This window comes from Motacilla alba, chromosome 27, assembly GCF_015832195.1.
Source record: "Motacilla alba alba isolate MOTALB_02 chromosome 27, Motacilla_alba_V1.0_pri, whole genome shotgun sequence".
NCBI lineage: Eukaryota > Metazoa > Chordata > Aves > Passeriformes > Motacillidae > Motacilla > Motacilla alba.
The window spans coordinates 4,321,348-4,334,211 of NC_052042.1; the positions used below are offsets into that span (position 1 = coordinate 4,321,348).

At 48.0% G+C, this 12,864-nt stretch overlaps 1 protein-coding gene across 6 annotated transcripts in view; it reads left to right on the forward strand.

Annotated features, from left to right (window-relative positions):
- Positions 1–12,864, forward strand: part of KANSL1 (KAT8 regulatory NSL complex subunit 1) — a 79,627-nt gene that overhangs the window by 10,907 nt on the left and 55,856 nt on the right. For all 6 annotated transcript variants that reach the window (XM_038163336.1, XM_038163335.1, XM_038163338.1 and 3 more), the window contains one exon: positions 4,806–6,174. In XM_038163336.1, coding sequence (XP_038019264.1) covers positions 4,889–6,174 — 1,286 coding nt within the window. In that variant the 5' untranslated portion in view covers positions 4,806–4,888. The remainder of the gene's footprint in view (positions 1–4,805; positions 6,175–12,864) is intronic.

Below are 12,864 nucleotides of genomic sequence, written 5' to 3' on the forward strand. Positions count from 1 at the left end.
TGTTAACAGCTGTGGAATGTACTCGTGTGTGTGTTGTAAAAATCTGTGGTTCTTGTGTATGTTCTTAACCATTTTCTAATTAATATTTAAAAGAAAAGAGCCTGTTTCCCAAATGTGGGTCATCGCAAGCACACAGTCTGCACGTGATAACTGGCTTATCAATAAGGTGATCGTCCTGTACTTGCCTGTCACGTTTCCCTAATTAAAGCTTTGAGAGTTGCTTCTCATGTAAATCCCTTTCTAAATTGGTAAACACCTGTCTTACAACTACAAAATGTTGAGAGGTGATAACAAAAGGCACGTAGAGAATCTGTTGTGTGCAGTTGTAACTTTGGTAGATGGACATTGTGGATATGGAAAATATTTGTAGGGCTCAGGGAGTTGCTGTGTGCTGTTATCTGCTGAGGTTAGCAAAGATGATGTGTTTTACTTGCAAAATGAAGTGTAGAGGGATTTTATTTTACCAAGTTTGGGGTTTTTTTTGTGTGTGTGTGCTTTGTTTTGGTTTTTTTGACTGAAACATTTTTGTAACCACACGGACTCAAGAGTTGGCTGCGCTGTTGATTTGTAGTGGGGGAGGAGAGGGGAAGTGGGAATGGGTATAATACTCACTTCCTTCAGGGTAGCTCTGCTTCTGTTGCTTCTAACAGCACCTCTGTGTGCGTCAGGAAATGGGTGTTGGGGAGGAGAGCTTGGGCTGAGGGGGTTTCAGGGTGCAGTAGTGCAGAATTTGGGATCATGTCAGGGAGTTAAACCATAATCCAGGAGTGTAAAGGTGTGTGTGGCCAGGCAGTGCAGGGAGGGATGGAGCCAGTGAGTGCCATGGTGGGGTTGATGTCTTGGAGGGAGCACAGACAGCCCTTCCAGAGGCAAACTGGAATGAGTTCAGACAGGTGCCTCCTGTGTCCAGTGCTCGGAGCTCCCCGTGGTTCTCATGACCCTCACTGGAAGCACAGTGCCTGGTCTCTCCCTAAGAAATTCCTTCCACAAAGAATTCAGAGAGCCAGAACTTCCTGTGTTTGTTTTGGGCTTATTTTCTGGGGTACTGCACAAAATCATGTGCTTGGAAACCCAGTTCTCCTTTCAATGTCTGATTGTAAAATTGGGTTTTAGAAGCAGAGGGTGTTGAATAAGTCAGCAGGCCGGGGGATTGTTTTCAGGGGTGTCGTGACCCGGTGCTGCTCCGGGTGTAGTGTGACAGGGTGTGCTCCTCCTGCCCCTCTGACCTCCCATCGTGTCCCGCTCCTCCCTCAGCTCAGCGTTCCAGGAGTTGCAGTGTTGGGTGGCTGATGCGGAGTTGGAGTGTGGGTCAGGAAGCCCCTGAGGAGGCTCTGCTGCCTCGCTGCCCTCCCGTGCACTCCTGGGACCGAGGGAAGATGGGCGAGTTACGGTTACCCTGGTTTTACCTGCTTGCTGCAGCCTTTCATCTCGGCTCTGTTAATTACTGCTAAGTGCTCTGGCAGCGCTCTACTTCTGAAGGGAAAATGAAGAACGTTCATTCAGTATTAGCTAAAGACACGCTGTAAACACCACGCTGCCCTTCCAGAGGCAGCTCCTCTTGGGCCTTGCCAAGCCAAGTCCGGCACAGGGCTTGTGCCACGGCTGCTGGAGGCTGGGCTGGGGTTGAGCTGTGCTGGTGGAGCTGGAGCAGTGTCCAGTCACCCTGGCAGTTCTCTACCAGCGGGGCTTGTGCCACAGCAGAAGCCTCTTGGTTCCACCTGTGTCACCCTGAGTGCTGGGATTAAAGACCCTTGGCAGGGAAACGGTGAAAAGAGGGACCTGTGGGTGCTCACATGGATCTGCTAATACTGGTGGGTGACAGCAGTTTCAGTAGAACTTGCCAGCACAGTTTGGGTCCCAGGAGCAGGCAACAGATTGGGGATAATTCTTGGAATTATTGTGAGACTTAGCAGAATGCTCTGAAAGTTCCTCAGACTGTGTGAATGACCTTCCTTTCCCATTCTGTGACCTTTCCTTTTCTTTATTCTCCTTCCTCAGAGATGCCTTAACACCTTCTCCCCTCCAGTTCCCTGTTAGGAAGAAATTCCTGATGAGTATAATACGGCTTTAATAACAACACTATAAACAGAGGGAGGGAACATGCTTGCAAATGTTTCTTAATGTCTTTTCCAGGGGTTGCTCATAAAAGTTGAGATCTAATTCAGTGTTAGAGGAGCCAGTGCTGTCCAGCACACAGAGAGCTTATAAAGACTTGAATAAAATACAAAAAATAGACCCAATAGTTTTTGGAGGTCATCTTTAAGCTACTAGAACAAAGCCTTATTCTTAGGGGAGGCTTTCCCAGCTTCCAAAGTATTCTGAATGCTGTCCACTCAAGGAAAAGTGGAGCCAAGGAGGTTTGCAGTAGTTTAGCAGGAGGATTTGCTGTTTCCAAGTGGGTTTGCTAACCTGGAGGAAAAAGCAGTGTCAAAGTTTTGCTTCCGTTTCCCACTTCTGTTAATTTAAGTTGATGACCTACAAATTAACTCACTTCAGCCTGCGTCTCCTGCAGACTCCTGCCTGGCTGCAGTCAGTGCAGCTATGATGTTCGTGAAGAGTCATTTAGCACCAAGGGGAAGGGTTTCTGCTCTTTTTGCAGTTGGGTGTTTCCAAAGCCACTGTGGATGTCTGGTGGTAACTGTGGTGGAGAGCCCTGAGCCAGAGTTCCCTCTGGAAGGGAAACCCACATGTTTCTGCAGAACTGGGAACCTGTTAGGGGCAATCATTGCCAGTGTGTGTGTCTCTAGTGAAGGTCTTGGAAGGAGGCTGGAGTGGAGGAAGTCTTTATTCTGACAGTCTTCCTCCCTCCTCTCCCAAGGGTGTCTTAGCTACAAGTGGAAAGTTCCCTGCAAGTTCCTTTTTTTTCCTTTCTTCCCTGAATAGGCATGTTCAGTTTTTATTTATGGACCCAAATGGTGACTAAAAGCCATTTTCAGTGAGTGTGGCCTAAACTTTTAGACATGTAGATCCTTTTTTAGTAAGGATAAAGTGTAGTCAGTTACAGAATAACATAAGTTCTGTGAGTTGGGGACTTGGGAAGCCTGAACCCTCCTCCAGCATCTCGATGTTTCTGCTGCAACAGCTTTTTTTAAGTGGGTTCCTCTGGGAGTGTATTCTTCCTTCTCTGTCCCCTCCTTGTGTGTCACCTAACTGGATTTTATGGAGGGTGAGATAGAAGGACTGTTAGCAGGGCAGGGACAGCCCTCGGGACCAGTCCAGGCTGGAGGATGAACAGATGGAGAGCAGCCTGGGGGGAAGCACTGGTGGGTGAGAGGCTGGACACGGCCAGTCCCAGAACCCTCCGTGCCCTGGGCTGGTCCCCCAGCGTGGGCAGCAGGGGAGGGGGGCTGGAACGGGATCAGCTTTAGGGTGCCTTCCAACCCAAATCATTTTGGGATTCTAGGACTGTGGAGGGTTTGTGTTTTGGACCTGGTGAGGGGCTGGGCAGTTGACCAGTGTATGTACTTATTGGAAACCACACAGAGCAAATAATTTTGAGCCTTCCCTCCATGGGAATGTGGGTTTGCTTCTCTACCTCATGTCTGACTTTCCACAAAAATTTGGGCTCTAGTACTTTGATTTTCAGCCTTGATGTCTTCCTGGTCCCCGTTACAGAGAAGCACCTGAATCTGATGTTGGGAGCAGCTGGATGAGCCCAGAAACAAAACTGGCTGTGAAATTTTCCTTGTTAAACATATTAATACTTCAGATAGTCCTTGCTTTTCCTGTAAAGTGGTGCATTAATATGGTCATTGGGGTGTGTTAATAAGCAGCTGCAACGAGCTTATGCAAATTTATGTGAAATTAGAGGATTGGCATATCAGGCAAGAGATCAGGGCAACTTTTTATTATTAAGTTGATGTGAAATATCTTACAAAGATGCTAAATAACTGCAGCAGTAAAAGGAAAATCAAGTAACTGTTTCACTGGCAGCGCAGCCAGTGCTGTGGGTTATTTGAATGCAATTTAAAAAGGCATTTAAAAACATTGACAGTTTTAGTGGTAAGGAAAGTGGGTGAATGACCAGAGACTTGTAGATGGGTGGGAAGAGGCTGCAGTGTAGAGAAACGGAAGAGTCTTTAGTTATTTCTTTTAATTTGTTTGCTGCAGTTGGGTTAAACCCAGGCTTACTCTGACAGTCAGTGTAGGACTCTGCTGTGCACGTGTGGTTTAATCTTTATCCATGCTCTTGAAAGAGAAATGGGAATTGCTAACACTGGAAATCACCTGGCTCATTCGGAAATGTACTTCTGGGAAAGTAGGTTTCACATGCACCAGGGAAGCGACTTTCTTGAAATCCAGGTTCCAGGGAAGCGGCGGGGTTTCTTCAGCCACTGGGAGTTTAAGCATATGGAGATTTGTTCCCCTCAAGCCCTGTCTGTGTTACACGTTATAGTCAAATTTGTCATTTTTAAGACCCCTGAGCTGGCACTAGAAGCACTGAAAACTATTTCATAGGTGTAGCTCAGGGATTTTAATGATGAAGCTGGTGAGCTGCTGGCATTGAAGAATAGGAGCAGCCAGGGCTGGAGCTTTCACGGAGGCCTGGAAGGGTTCTGGTGCGCTCACGGATAAACTGAAAGATGGGAGTAGCAGTTACAGACAGGCACCAACTGTGGGAGATCCTGGGGTTCAGGGGTTGTGTGTTCCTGTTTCTGTTCCCTGGTGCTGCTCTGCTGAGCAGCTGGGGCTCCCGGGGGGAGGAGGCCGCGCTCAGCATCCGCGTCTCGCTGCCGTTTTCAAAGCGTTTGATTTATTTCCTCCGAGCGCAGCTCCTGACCGTGTCTTTTGCCTTCCCCGTGCAGGCTGCCCTCGGGAGCGGCAGTGGGAGGCAGTGGAGCTGGCCTCGGCAGCGGGAGAGGCTGGACTTCCCGTGTCTCTGTGCTGAATGGCTGCGATGGCGCCCGCTCTCACTGACGCAGCAGCCGAAGCTCACCACATCCGATTCAAGCTGGCTCCCCCGTCCTCCACCTTGTCGCCTGGCAGTGCCGAGAGCAACGGCAACGCCAACAACATCCTCCTGGCTGCCAACGGCACCAAAAGGAAAGCCATCGCTTCGGAGGATCCCAGTCTAGATTTCCGAAACAACCCCACGAAGGAAGAGCTGGGCAAGCTGCAGCCGCTAGTGGCCTCTTATCTCTGCTCGGATGTAACATCTGTCTCTTCAAAAGAGCCTCTGAAGCTGCAAGGAGTCTTCAACAAGCAGACAGTCCTTAAATCTCACTCTCTCTTATCTCAGTCCTTTTTGAAAACAAGTGATCTGTTGGGGAGGCAACCAGTGTTGGAATTCACTTTGGAGAATCTAAAAACAATGAGTACTAATAGCCAGCCACCTCTCCCACAAGCGCCTGTGAATGGCTTGGCCAAGAAATTGGCCAAAAGTACCAATTCAGACCATGAAAACTCTAGTTCTCTGAATGGTGGGAAGTGTGCTTCTCCTTCTGCTGCCCTCCAGACTGTTGACTATAATACAGGAGGTTCTGAATTGGGGGACTTGAAGACCGGGTTGACCAATTGCACTCTTCCACATAGAAGCCTTGATGCAGAGCACGCAACTCCCTTTAGCAATAATAGCACTGCAAATAAATCCTCCCTGAACTCCGCAGAGCAGCAGTGGGTGCTCGAGGGCGGCAGCGGGGACGCGCGGGTGCCCGGCGTCGGGAGCAGTAAGCTGGAGGAGCAGAAACCTTCTGTGCTGGCTGGTCACCACAGCGCTCTGGACTCCGAGATGAGGACGAGGGCCCTGCTGCGGCGGCAGGCGGACATCGAGAGCCGAGCCCGGCGGCTGCAGAAGCGCTTGCAGGTGGTGCAGGCCAAGCAGGTGGAGAGACACATCCAGCAGCAGTTGGGCGGCTTCTTGGAGAAAACGCTGAGCAAGCTTCCAGCCTTGGACCCCCTGAGGCAACGGAGCCAGCTGATGTTGACCAGAAAAGCAGAAGCAGCCTTGAGGAAAGCTGCGAGCGAGACAGTTACTTCGGAAGGCCTGAGCAACTTCCTGAAGAGTGATTCAATATCAGAGGAACTGGAGAGATTCACGGCCAGTGGCATGGCCAACTTGAGATGCAGCGAGCAGGCCTTTGACTCGGATGTCACCGACAGCAGCTCGGGGGGAGAGTCGGACGTTGAAGAAGAGGAACTGACCAAAGCAGACCCAGAACAACCCCACGTACCACTGTAAGTAGCACTCGCTTGTTTCCTTTTGGTGGTGGGATGCAAGGCGGAAGGTGGCAGACAGAAAATATGGTTTTTGTAGGAACACTAAATTTTGGACGGTCTTAGGTCAAAGAATTGTTAAAACTAGTGTGGTGTGGTTTGCAGCACGTACAGCCCTGAAGATAAAATTCCTCATGCTTATTGAAAATAATTTTTAGAGTTTTTGGAGCAGCAAGTTGTGGAAATAGTGGCTGGCTGGAGTAGTGTGAGCTGCAGATACAAACCTGGAATGCCATTAGCAGTTCTCTCCAAGATGCTTTGGTCCTGTTTCCTGAAAGGAAATGCTTGTTGTTTTACAATGGGAATATTTGTTGTAAACCTGTTGTGTAAAGTAAGGCCAGTCTGAATCTTGTGTGGCTGACAGCATATTTATGATTGGGGAATGATTTTATTTGTTAAATGGACTGCCTGGAAAAAAAGTACTCAGGATTTGGTTCAAGTGCCAGCGGAAGTGTGAAACGAGTGTGTTTTCATCTTGAATCTGGGAAATTACTGCTGGGAATTTTCTTCTTGTCTGTGAGTTGCATTAAATGATGACAACAGCTTCATAATTATGTTGTTAACTGGATGCTGTTTGCATAAGTATTAGGTGTCAGTGTGTGTGTGGAGGAGGAAGATCCTTCTTGAGGCGAAAGGTCTTGAGACAGGTGAGGGAAGAAGGGAAATTTTTATTCCAAACCCAGAATTTTCCCTGGGAGTGCATACCACAGTATTTTGCAAAAATCTCTTAAAAGGCTGTATTCTGTGTTTAGTCTGTGTGAAATCTTGCTTGCATCACTGGATGGTCTCTTCCACCCTGATGGATGTATTGAACCTCAGTCTGTGCAGTATCATTACGGTCAACAAAAAGGTCCCTGCATGGGCACAGGGTTCTGGCTGGAATGCCAATGGCTTTCACATCCAGGCTGGAAATAGTCACCAGGACTTCTGAATTCCTGCACTGTCCTGGGATTCTTCAGACCTTTCTGGGGAAATCGCTGGATGTATTTGGATACCTGTTGTCCGGGCTGTGTTAGTGACTGGTCAAGGGCTCTGTGACACAGATTTATTGAGCTGGGTGGATGTGAACTGTGGGCACTTGGTAACTTCAGCATCCTCTGAGAACACGCTCGTGTGGATGAGTGCCAATAACCAGATGTTACAGCTTTTGAATATCAAATTCCAGCTAAATGTCACATTATGTTTTGGGATGGTGGCGCAGGATGAATTTCTGCATGTGAAGTCGTAAATGTGGCTTGAGATTGGGTTTCTCCCAGTGCAAAGCTGGTAGCTAGCTGATCATGTGATCTCTCCTGGGTGGACATAAAGGGGTTCCTGTGCTGTTAGAAACAAGACTTTAGTAACTTCATTCCTGTTTTATAACATCCACAAACTTACTGTTGGGATTCGTAACAGAATTTTGTTTCTAAGTCTTGTGGTAGTTATTGGAGGAGACATTTGATTAAAAATTTGTCCAAAATAATATTAAATTTCCCATATTGTGGGTTTCATGGCTTCCCGTGTTTTCTAGCAAAGTGAAATTTCTTTGCCACTCCTCTTAATCCCAAGAGGAAGCGGGGCATTCAGAGACACAGCGCGTGAAATTCTTTGCTGACTCTTCCGCCCTTTGCGTTAGTCATGCCTTCACGTTCCGAGTACTCTCAAAAAGCCAAAGATTCGAGAGCTAATAAAAAGGCTGATCCCTCTCTTGTCTCTGGGTTCAGAAGCTGGTGTGTATGCACACTGGCATCTGGGCCAGGCCCACCAAGGCCCGTGTAAAGTTGGTGCCTGTGGCTGTTCGGTAATGAGCCATCCGAGCGCTGACCCTCCTGTTGGCTGGGTGCTGTGACATCGGCCCCAGCCCTGGCACTGCAGAGCCTCAGTGCGTGCTGGTGCTTGTTAGTGGAGCTCCTCAAGTCAACCTTAAGAGCTGGTACAGGCTTCTGAGCACATCTAAATACCATTCTTCTCCAGCAGTGCTAGGAGGCAGGAAGGGAAGAGCCGAGTTTTCCACTGGGAAGCTGCCTTGGGCCAGCTGATGGTACAGAGCCATTGTTGTAGGTTAGTGTGAGTGCAGAGGCTGCTCAAGGAGGGCTGGATTTTTTGTCTTTCTGAATTTAATTCTTTAGAAGGAAGACGTGAACCCTGATTATTTTAATTTTGCTAGTGAGACGGAATATCTCAGTGTGGAATGGAGACATTTCAAACCCACCTGAATTTGTTCCTGTGGAACCTGCTTTAGGAGACCCTGCCTTGGGTGATCTCCAGAGGTCCTTTCCAACCCCAACAGTTCTGTGGTTCTGTACTCTTCTCATTGCTCTGTCACCATCCCTTGTTCTGCATTGCTTCTGGATGCTCTTGCCTTCCCCTCCAAAAATCTGCTGTTTGCTTCTAGACCTTTAGTGAGAGTTGTGGCACCAGCAGTGTCTCAGAGCCTGCTGGCCTTGAGTGGCCATGTCACCGACCACCTTGGAGATTCAAGCAGGAGCACCCAAAAGAGACAAAGACACGCTTACATCATGCTTAGATAAGAGCTGACCTTTGAGTTTTTCTGGTGTGGTGGCATTCCAGAATCGGTATCTGGTCAAGGACAGACTTTGAAGCGTTTGTACTGTTCTGACCTGCCTGATCTCAGCTATGGAGCACCATCTCCCTGAGAAATTCTTCATTCCAGTAGCGTTAGGGATGTATCAGAACTTGGGAGGTCCTTTTAAAGCACTCCCAGACCTGCTGCCCAGGAAGGTGCTGTCATTCAGGTGCATAACCAGGCCATCGTGTAATGCATAAACAAAGCAGGGAGGGATTTGTTACACCTTTGGGAAGGCCTGCCAGCCATGGGCTTGGTTTAACGAGGTGCTGCTGGTTCTCAGGCTGCCGATGGGGAAGGCAGGTGTGTGCAGGCAGGGCTGGCTTGTGCTGAGTCCTTTGCTTGGTGTGCATCAGGGACCACCATGGTGGATTGCATCTGCTGCCAGGTTAGCGATGCACAGGTCTGCTTCACAGCTGAGATTCTCTGGAGGTGTGAGCAGTGCAGAGTGAGGATCAGGAGAGAGCAGCTTTGCCTTTGCGAGGTGGTGAGGAAGGCGGGTGGGAGTCTCCTCTGTGGAGAATCCAAACTTCCTTGGCTGGGTGTGACTGGAGGCAGCAGCGCCTGAGAAACCTGTGTGACTGTGAAGGAGCCCAGGTGCCCTTTGGGGGTGAGCAGGCCCTGGCACAGAGTGCCCAGAGCAGCTGTGGCTGCCCCTGGATCCCTGGCAGTGTCCCAGGCCAGGCTGGATGGGGCTTGGAGCAGTTTGGGACAGTGGAAGGTGTCCCTACCCATGGCAGGGTGGCACTGGATGAGCTTTAAGGTCCCTTCCAATCCAAACCATTCCATGGTTTTATGTTGCTGTCAGCATGCTGGGATCAGGAACTGCTTGTGAAACATGGTTCAGAGAAGGGAATGGAATTCTTCCCAGTACTGGAGGGCTGCTGGCTGAAATCTGGTTTGTGTGGCTGACTGATGGTTTAGAAAGTCACCAAAGTCCTGTTGTTTCTGTGTCCCTGTGCTAATACATTTAAATAGGAAATATTTCATGTGGCTTGTGCACTTTTATAGTAGTTGCTCTTCTCAGAATGGTGATTTCTTTGGTTGTGTTGGATTTGCCTGCAGACAAGTTTAATCAGAATTTGTCCCTTCTTTTTGTCTGGTTGGTGACCTATGCTATGCAGTGATGTAGAGATGAGCTGGTGGGTGGTAGGTGATTTAGTCTTTCTAATCCTCAATTTCAGTCTGTACCATGGAAAAATTTTCTGAAAAGGTAACGAAACCAAATATTTAACTGGGACTTATCTTTTAGCTCGGGTTTTCTTATCTGGAAAGTCACTGTTTGGTTGGCGGTTGCATCGAGCTGCTGAGAGGGAACTGAAGTTCCTAGTGACCAACTTCTCACACCACTGGCTTCCCACAGAACCTTTCCAAGGGTCAGACAGTCCCTCCAGTATTCACTTGTGGTTGTTACAATGCCTATGGCCACGATGCCTGAGCACACTTTAATTATTCCCATTTACTGAAGGGAAATCCCAGCACCTTGTGCACTTTGGTGTTGCAGTGAATCATTTCACAGCCTGTGTGTTGTCTCCTCCCTGCACTGCGTCACGTTGTGCTGCTGGGATTTCAGAGTTGCTGGGCTTGGAGTAGTAATTAAGATTTCTCACTGCTTTTCCCAGCACTGATTTCCATGTCCTGTGTTGGAGATGAATGCGTGGGGCACTTGGGTTGGGGGTTGCTTGAGGGGTGGCTGCAGTCGGTGCATCAGCTGACTGAGAAATGGCATTCAGAGATTCTGATTTTTTTCCCTTGATTATGTTTTTCAAGCAAGAACATGATAATGAAGCCTGTATCTCAAGGCCCATTAAATGATATTTCTCAAATCCATGACTTTATGGAGCTGTGGTTCAGATGGCAATCCCACGTGTAATTCAGAACTCAAATCCCCCACCATGGGGACTAAGGCAACTTTTCCTTCTGGTCACAAACTTGTTTCACTAAATGATTAATGCAGAGCAATCCTAAAAGTTTATCTCTTTATCACTTTTTCAGTCATGTGCTTGACACTTTGGGTGTTTTTTGTTGACTTTTAGCTGTGCTTGTAGGTACTGATGACAGCAAGGTGCTTAACTGCATTTTTTAGCTGTTGATGTGAACTTGCTTATGTGTTGTCTTAGTCTCAGCAGCGATGTGTTGGTCAGGAGAGAAGTCCTGCAAGCTCTTTCAGAGAGAGAGAGAGCAAATCCTGAAGTGTTTTTGCTTAGCCTTTGAAAGCAGAACAATAGAGCAGCTGGTTGTTCAAAAATGCTTAATCAGGTATCTGAAGTAAGTAGGACACTCCAAGTCCCTCTTGCTTTTAAGGAAAGAGGGCAAACGAGAATAGTCAGTTATTTCTCAAAGAGATGCTGGTCCTAGTACACTTTTTATAGATATTATGGGTGTCTAATGAGTTGTTTCTGACTTTTATTAGAGCTTTGATCCTCGTGCAGACCTCAGTGGAGAATGGCAGGGAGGTTTGGTGTAGGTCGGTGGCCATCCACAGACCTCAGATAAGGCAGCGTGGTTGTCTTTCATCTGAGAGGGAGTTTGGTGCTTTGGTTTAAATTTATCTGTCTAGGCTGAAAGCCCCTTCCACCCCAGAGCAATGTGGGATTCTGTGAACCAGCGCTCAGAGTTGGGTCGCACGTGCAAGGAATAGCATTTGGATCAGTGCTGTGCTGAGGAAAACGTTTGAATTTGGTGTGTGCGGGGTGTTGGATGCAGACAAAGCATCTTTCTGGCAGATGCCTTTAGTGCCCCTGCAGCGTTTTGGGTTGTTCTGTTCAGAGCCAGGTCTTCTCTCCCTGCTTGTCAGGCTGGGCTGGCCTGGTGGATGGAAGATAATGCAGAGCCCTGGGAATGATTTGGTGTCTGGTACTGCCAAGAAGCTGCTCTTTGTCTCTCTAGCCCTTACCCAGTGGGGCAGCGAGTAAGAACAGGCTCTAGTTCAGATTTTCTAGGAGTTGTGGGTGACACTGTGAATAGGGTTGTATAAATATTTACTTTACTTTTCATTGGAAAAAGCCTGTCACAACATCTGAAGCAGCAGAAAAAAATTTTTTACAAGTTTGTGAATGTGAACCAGGGTTAAAAACCCAGTGTGGTACTTATCTGCTTTGCTGCAGTCTCCTCTGAAATTGAAGTCAGTGTTTGAGCGAGGGAAAGGGGCCCTGTTTAGAGCTAATCTCCAGTATCCAAGTCTAATATACCTCTGTGGGGGATGGGAAAAGACTTTACACTCTGTTACACCAGCATCTGCAAGCTGACCCAGCTCAGAGCTGCATTTTTATTCATGCTGGTACTGACAGAAGACAACAAATGACTGCATGGCTGAGATTACGGGAGGAGCAAGGGTGAGCGTGGAATTCCTTGAGGAAGAGATTGTAAAGGTACTCCCAGGTGTCTTCCTCAAAGATTTGGGGTTTCGTTCTGTAGTGACTTGGGCTTCCCCCCGCTTCTGCTCTCTCCTGCAGATCCCTTCTGGTCGCACTCGCTCAGCAGTGCTCGACTTCCAGCTGGGGGAAAATGTTTTTCTTGCTAAACTGGCACTACCCCAAGAGATTTTTCCACGGAGTGTGTTTTGGGCACACCCTGGATGTGGGGCGTTTTGCAAGTGTCTCGTTTCAAAGGCTTGGAGAGCTCGGTGTCTTTGCTGGGCCATCCTCAGATAAAGCACTTTAGGTAGGAGAGAATTTTAAAAATGGATTTAGGTTTTATTTGCTGGATTTTGCAATGAAAGGAAGGGCTTAAAAATATAAATAGGTGAGGGCCTGTGTATTGACTAGGAATTCAGATGGGAAGTGGGAAGGGAAGCTTGAATTGCCTTTGGGTTTGTTGCAGTTGCCCTTCTCATCTCTGGAGCCAACTGGGTCTGATTCAACTCTCCAGTGCATTTGGAGTTGTCTCTGGTTGTGGCTCTCTGCATTTGAAAGATTTGCTTTCACTTGAAGTACTGGAATGGTTTGCTTAAGTAAGATCCAGCTCCTTCTTTTCTTTACCTTTTTTTTCTTTTCTTTTTTTTTCCTGTCCTATTTCTTTTCACCCCCCTCTGACCTTCCCTGGGATAAGGTTACTTTCTGGAATGCCTGCTCCAGGTTTGACCT